Raw genomic sequence first — 7,933 nt, forward strand, 5'->3', positions numbered from 1 at the left:
AAGATGTGGGGTTCTACTGATCAAAAAGGTAGAAACGGTGAGACCCTAGACTGTTTTTAAACTGGTTTGAAACTGGTCCTAATCAGGTGTATGTATCACCACGGGTAAGCACGTAACTCTGCCTTTTCAAACTTGTGTGGGTGTCGCTGCATGGATTTCTAGCATGGCACATTTTGGATCTGCAGTAGTTACATATGTGTGTGTATCAGTTACACACACACATATACACCTTGGCATCCTTTCTTAAAAATATTAAATATATCACCAACTGCAGACAATATTCACTGTGACTTGACTTGTAGCGTAGCAATCTGCGGCAGAGACATGTCCATGACCAGCAGTGAAGGTTAAAAGTGTGCCCATCACTTTAAAGAATTAGGATAGAGAAGCACAGGTGTGCCTGTCATTGTATTAAGATAGAATAGACAAGCACAGGTGTATCTGTCACTGTGAATTACTGTAATTTACTTTTACCAAACCAATGCGGAAATGCGGGCGGCAACTGAACAACACCAACATTAGTTTTGAATGGGTATGTTGTATCCTGCTCTTCCTTCTTCTTTGTCCTTTCTTAGTGTCTTGTACTCTGCTGCTCAGCCAGTCTCTGTGAGGTCATCCACTGTTCTATTTGAGTATGTTTAAGTGTACTATCAGTTATTTCTGAGGCTGAGCAGCAGGGCAGCTGCTCCCGGTGCGGCCTTACCTTAGCCTTTCTTGAAGCTTTTACTGTATTCTACTATCTTGATTATATGCTGTGTCTATTTATCCTATGACTTCATATCAACAATAAATCTACATCTATAACACAGCAACCAACGAGTCATCATTATTTTAATGGATTTTACAGGGTATCTTCCCAACCATCCAAAATTTCTGGAAAAGGCCATGCGTATCTATGCTTTCACTCTTTCATGTGCATTGGGCTTGTTTTCACGACGCATAGGGCCAACTAAAGACTCACCCCTAAAATGACTGAAAATCCATTGCATAATCTAGTTGGGAGAATCCACATGCGCAGTATACAGTCAGCCCCGGCCAATGCCTGGCAAGCGTATGCATCAAACATTCAGATCACTAACTGTTTTGGCAGTGACAGCCAGCCCTTAAAGTTCATATATCACCGGGCTGCATTTCTACAGTGTTGCAAAGACTTCCGGCAGGATCAAATGGAGTCCCCATGCAGCAAAGAATCAGGGCCCGGTTGTGTGGGCTCTGCGGTAGCTTTAATCATTGCCAATTTATGTTGAAGCTTATCTCCTGTTATGTATGTGGTGTAACATTCAGGGCTGGACTGGCCATAACGGGCACCGGGTGTTTCCCCGGTAGGCCATTAGGGTGGGGGCCGGTTTTGGGCCCCTGGGGGCCGTTTTTGTTGCTGGGGGTCAGCAATATCGGCCCCGGTGTCAAAATCGGCCGAAACCGGCCCTTGCAAACTGCTCGGCTGCACTCACCCTCGCCCGAGGGGGGGCAGCTGAACAGTTTGCCAGGGCCGGTTTCTGTTCCCAGTCCAGCCCTGGTAACATTAGTAAACGTTTATTCACGGCGTCTCTCAATAAGCCTCTGCTATCATCTCATCAGGACACGCTCCAACTGACAAGTGTGGAATGTTTCCTGCACGAGTGCAGAAAGTGGAATACACATTCAATATTCTGCACACTGACGCAGAGCCAGCATGGAAATAAAACATAACAATCTGCCACTTCAATTGATGGCAGAAACTCAGACTGAAACACTTTTGCCACAATACAAACTGTTTCTTGACAGACTGATGCAAAGTCGTTGAGAAAATCCTAAACTTAGTGAAACACGTGTCAGCTGTACAGTCACTAAAGTAGTATTTTACAAACATACTGATAACAATTATGCCACTTTGAAAACTTTAATAAAGAAATTAAAGAAAAGATAAAATTATTCCCCATATAAAAGTCTGACATTGTAATCTCTTATATATATATATATATATATATATATATATATATATATATATATATATATATATATATATATATATATATATATTTGTTACCTTATTTGAACATTTGTGTCACCAATCATGGTTCTATATAATTATTTAAATTGAATCGGAGAAGTAGGCCTAACTCGTGTTCGAAATTATATATAAACACCAACCTATTTAACTTTACTATATATGTGCTAATTGTGGAAGCTAAAGAAGCGCTGCCGCCCTATATTTTCATTGGGACAAAATGAGCTGGTCCAGATCAGGCCAAGGGGGAGGGAGGAAGCTAAGAGGGTGGTGTGAAGGTTTAGTGCTGATGAGGAGCACATGGGGAAAGGGAGATGTTTACAAGAAGATTGCCAGGGGATGGAGGAAACAGAAAATACACAGAAGAGAGGAAGAAGGAAGGTAGGAACATGAAAGGGTTGCATGTGGGAAGGTGTTGATGAGAAGTGCATGAGGGATGGAGGGATGGGGTCATGCAACAGAGGGAACCACAAAGGAGGAGACCAGCAGGAGAAGACAGAGGGATACAGATGGAAAGTTATCAATCAAGTTATATTTGCAAAGCATGGTCAATCCACCGGGGGAGGGGGGGGGGTTCCAGGCACTGTGTTATCCATCCTGTAGGTCAATACAAACAGTAAATGGGGTGGAAGTATATAGCCAAACAGCCAATAGCATTAGGTGAGAGATGAATACTCTGTTAGTCTGAGCTAAGATGTGTTTGCAAAGTCTGAAGGAGGTTGGTTGAAGTAATTCAACAAACTCAAATCTTGCTATATGTATTTGGCCTGTTGACATCTGTGCAGTAAAAACCCAACCAAAAAAACGTGGACCCAAAGAAAAGTTACAGTTTTAAATTAATCTTCACTGGTATCTAGGATGGAGTGCTGTAATAATTAGTAACTAGTGATGTTTGGAGAAGCTGCGATGCTTCAAGAGATTTTGATATTTGACAAATGCACAAAGCAGATCAAGGATTTGTCCAAGGGTATGCTGAGCATTGAGCATGAGTTGACAAGCACATCTAGATTATGAATTACATACAAATGGGCATTGTCTTTTTCTCCTTTCTTACATAGGGCTCTGGAACTAATGACAAAGCACTGAATAGAATTCTGGTCTCTCGCTCCGAAATTGACATGAAGGAAATCAAATCCCTTTACAAGCGATTTTACGGCAAAAGTGTAGGCGAGGCAATCACGGTATGATATGCTTCCCGATATAGTAGCTTGAAGGACACTGAATGTAATTGTAATTCATTTTTTATCTGTAAACGCAAGGAATTAAAAGTGTCAGTTACACAGGAAGGTGAAACAGTTGCTTCAATAATATTCTGCAGAACTAGCGGGGTTTTGGAGTACAAACATAGGTTTTGTGTAAATTAATGACATATGACAGAAAGACACATCCTGAGTAATAACTGAACTCAAAATAATGAACTATAATCACAGCAATAGTGTTGCGCATTTTGAAAGATCTGTAAGTGTAGACATAAGATACCATTGATTTACAATGTCTACTTTTTCAACTATTGCTCACCTCATTATGCAGATTAATTTCTTGCAATATAATGGGATGTGTCTATATGAATACAGTTCATAGTACGTAATATTAATTTCTGAATTTAATGCTAAACGTGCTTCTTTTGTAGGAGGAACTCCAGGGTGACTATAAAACAAGTCTGCTGGGTCTGGTTGGACATGACTAGAAGATACACCGTTTTCCCTTCAACTTCGCAACTCTTTTTTTACAAACATTCCATTCAATCAGCCACCTATAAGGCCAACATTTTGCATATGCTTGATTAGTCTCACACATTGTGATTGACCTCATCGTGATTTCTTTCCTTTATACAAGGCAACTGAATTGGCAATAAAGATACATGTTTTGCAGTGGCAGCTAGTGGTTGTTTGTATCCTAGTGCTCAAGTTTCCATGTATAGACGGTGGCCTGAATGTGAAGGGGACATATGTTTTGCTATAAAGCACATTTCGTGCTCAGTTTGTATAGTACAGAGAGAAATGTAGATTGCAAGGGCCTAGTAACATTTTTCTTCCACCACTTTCTTAACTTAAAGACACAAAAGAATCCTCTTTAGTCATAGTATTATGGATTTAATTGCTGGGTAAGACAATGTCATGAAAAATGTGGTAGCAATTAATTTTCTAACAGAACAAAGTAATTTTGTAAAGGGAATATTGCTGATGTGGGCGGATGAAGGCAAGGTTTTAATCTTGGGTGGAAGCATCGAGACCTAATCAACAGCAGTAGTGCCAGAAACAACAAGCACTGCCAAAGCTAGATTCTATGTTTTTAAAATGACATTTTTTACGTTTGGACCACTTTCTGTATTGTTATGTGGCTGTGTGAGTGGGTTGATGGATGGGTAATTGACGAGATTGATGAGAGAGTAAATCGATCAATGAATGTGCAATGGGCAAATGTTTGAATGAATATTTTTAGTTACCGTCAAATTAGTTGGATGAATGAGTGGGCAGATGTGAGAAAAATAGGATGAAAGAAGGAACTGAGAGTGCGTGGATTAATGGGTCATTATTTTGATAGGAGACTAGACTGAGGTGGAAAATTGGCTGGGGGCACTTGATGTATATGATTAACTATAGAAATGAATGGGCGGGTAAGTGGATAATGAATGGAATACTGGAGAAACACATGAACATGAATTGATGAGTGGGTGGATGGATGAGTGAGTGAATAAATAGATGGGCGTCGCAAAATGGCTTCAGGCCATTTAATCTGCTGTGATTCTTTTTTTTTATGATCAACTGTTTTTTTCACAGTTACTGTGGGGGAGTATCACTACTCAAGTCTCACCCATGGTAATTGCATGGCATTTAGGCTGTGCGTGTTCACCACCAGCATCCATCTTTTAAGAAAATACTGCTGCAGAACAGCTAGGGTATGTAGCACTGGGCTAGTTACACATCAATATGTGTGTACATGCGTGTGCACATGAGTGCGGGCTACGCATGTGAGACTACCGCTGTGCGCAGCCTGGTAATTGGAAACAGGTAGCCTGGCACAGAAGAAACACTGCAGGGCTAGATGTTGACCTGACCCTTGTCTTTTAATATTACTAGGCACTCACATTTAAGGACAGTAGGGTTTACTGGTGTATCTGCTGTGTCACTGTATTATACACATGGGAGGAAATCTGCTTTAAATTGCATTTTCGCCTAACTTAGGCCTGCACAGTAGGCCTACACAGTCCAGTGGGATATCAAACTGGGGTGAAACATGTACATCAAGTTTGCATATTTAGGTCCCAAGAACCTACATGTGTACCTCAATGGTCATACAGAAATGTCATATGTCTCTGGCTCAGGATCAGAATCCAGGGCTTTTTGTCACCCTATTGGGACAACTAAATTACTCTGCTCAGAGGCAGAGGGAAAAAAGGCCTCCCCACAAAAAGGAGCATTTATCAGTGGTTCACTCAGCCCCTGAGGAGGGAGGGGTAGAGAGGAAAATCTGCATCTGGAAATCAGCTATCATTCTGCGCCAGGGTTGGGACAGCCCAGGTCCAATAAACAAAGGAGCAAGCCCAGATATCTGGAGGCAACAAAGGAACCCTCTGTTAAATTTTTTATGAGAAAGTCCCTGGGAGTGAAGTCAGCTAGGGGTGGAGCTGAGGCCCCTAGAGGAGATGTGAACAGAGACCACTTGATGGCACCATATTGGATTGTCCCAGCATGCTGTGCAGGTGGGTGGGGCAGGTGTTGAGGGGCCATGTGCTATCATAGGATTGGCTAGGGGTGCCTGGCATCTACAACTTTCCAACCCTCACTTATATACTCTTGTACAAGAGAGACACAGGGTGTTGGACCCTGGACTTGGACAGTAGCCACACCATGGACAGCTAGAAGGATAAGCCCCCTGATTCCCTGCTAGACGAAGGACCCTGCAGGTGACCCCAGGCCCTATGGGTCCATCCAGAGCCAATGAATCAGGCTCCCTAACACCATCTGAGGAGCAGCTAGTGGAAGACCTAAAATTCTGTACCCCAGCAGGAGGAGAGAAGCATCAGGAGCCAAGTAAAAGAGAAAATATGGTGAGGGAGCCAGTGAGACTAGCTCCTTGCAAATTGCAACATTTTAGAGGATATGCTCAAACAGCTCCAAGTGGCTATGGCTCACCAAAGAAGCACACAGCATCCAAAATCACCAAGTTCAGCACAACATGCCTAAGAAATGACAGGGAAAGCATTTGTCCTTTGGCCCCCACTTGAGTGCCAGAGTGCATTGGCTTCCCCACAGGTTTCCAAGCAACGCCTGGGTGGGCAGTTGCTGGGGTCGGTACAACCTTTATAAAATGTTACTGCTCAAGGAGGGGGCATGCTTGGTGCCCGGGACAGTGTTGTCAGGAAAGAGACCCCAAAGATAAAAGAAGACTGGCTTACTCAGGATTGTGGCCTAGGGCCTCATCACAGGAGCCCCCACATGAAGAAAGGAAGGAGCAGCATTGTTGCACATCCAACAGTGATGGTGGACTCGCCCCTGCTCCCTGTGCCCTTGTCTAGTGGGGGCAAGGCAGCACCACAGAGCTGACATGCTGCCCGCTCCTGTGCCAGCAGACAACAGAGCCAGCCAAGCTGGCTGGACAGCGAGGGAGTAGGATCCTCATGCTGCCCCAACAGAAGTTGCATCAGGGTGCCCCAGGTGGAATTGGGCACCCCCGAAGATGAAAGGAAAAAGAAAAGATGACATAGGGCTGAAGCCTGTGCAACTAAAATCACTGTAGCCAAGGTCACTACTATAATATTCACACTACACAGTTGGGGTGCCCCATAATGTCTTGTGGGCAGTGCTTGTTTTGCAAAGCTTCTGCAATGGTTGTCCCCTGAGGAGAGCAGGGCCACCACCATCAACCCAAAAAAGAATCATGAGAGCTGCAGGAATTGCAGAAGCCCCCAGAAGTAACTTTGGTAACTACTCTAAGTTTACACGGTCAAGGTATCTATAACCCCCAGTCTTTTTTACCATTGCTTTAAGCATGTCTAAGGCTGAACCATTTGTTTTACAGCTTGGAAGTGCAGAGATCAACTGAGGTTGTTTCTATAGCTGCATGTTAAGTGGCCTTAAGTGGTTCAGGAAAGACACATACATTATTTTGATGGAAAATGCTTTATTTAAAAGAGGTATTTCAGAAAGTGATTTTTAACAAGAATTATAATGCTTTATTGACAATAGTGATTGCATGTGAAACATGGTTGCTTATTTCTGTAATATAATCGCGATTACCAACATGTGGTTTTGGGTCTTTTTTTTGGTGACCCCCGACACAGCCAATAGGTCTGCTTCCTTTAAACGTGATACCCCATATGGTGAAGTGCTATCTGGTATAGGTGCAGAGGTACTTTGATTTTTGGGGGTCATGACCCAGTAAGGGTCAAATGTGATTCCAGAATATCACCAAAGGTACTTATATATTTGTAAATTAGTGAGTAGCGTTGAGTAGTGTGTGGGTAATAAATGCCCTTTTCCTCTTTTCAAGGAAAAAGCACTGACTGGGCAATAATTTATGAAGTGTTATTACTGCATGACAGCGAATGATGATTACTAACTCACACCACCTCCCTTGAGTAGTCCTTAGGCTGTTCTTCTTCCCCACTCTGAAAGAGTCAAAGACTTCATGGGGGTGCTTTGTTCCCAGTGAGGGGATAATTGTTGACCTATTATTTCTGCAGGCAGTTCATCATGCATAACGAATAACCTGATTCCTTACAATGACTGAGAAGATCCATAGGTTAGGTAACGTATTACATTTGTATGAGGTATTTTTTTAGAATGAACCTTCACAAAAAGCAGCAGAACCATATGCAGGTTCAAAGACAAAAATTCAGTTGAGGTGTCATCTGGGTTCTGAGTGTGGATATAGACTGTTACTTTGTTGTAGTGTAGTATTCTTTAATGAGCTGTGTCTTCAGCTCTTTTCTAATTGGAACTG

The 7,933-nt window shown here is 42.6% G+C and overlaps 1 protein-coding gene across 2 annotated transcripts in view; it reads left to right on the plus strand.

The window, feature by feature from the left end:
- LOC146866039 (annexin A1-like) overlaps positions 1 to 3,861 on the plus strand; it is a 253,724-nt gene extending 249,863 nt beyond the window's left edge. For both annotated transcript variants that reach the window (XM_085633058.1, XM_085633057.1), the window contains 2 exons: positions 3,046 to 3,168; positions 3,618 to 3,861. In XM_085633058.1, coding sequence (XP_085489184.1) covers positions 3,046 to 3,168; positions 3,618 to 3,674 — 180 coding nt within the window. In that variant the 3' untranslated portion in view covers positions 3,675 to 3,861. The remainder of the gene's footprint in view (positions 1 to 3,045; positions 3,169 to 3,617) is intronic.
- Positions 3,862 to 7,933: the final 4,072 nt, after the last annotated feature.

This window comes from Triturus cristatus, chromosome 2_1 (genome assembly GCF_964204655.1).
Source record: "Triturus cristatus chromosome 2_1, aTriCri1.1, whole genome shotgun sequence".
In the NCBI taxonomy this organism is placed as follows: Eukaryota; Metazoa; Chordata; class Amphibia; order Caudata; family Salamandridae; genus Triturus; species Triturus cristatus.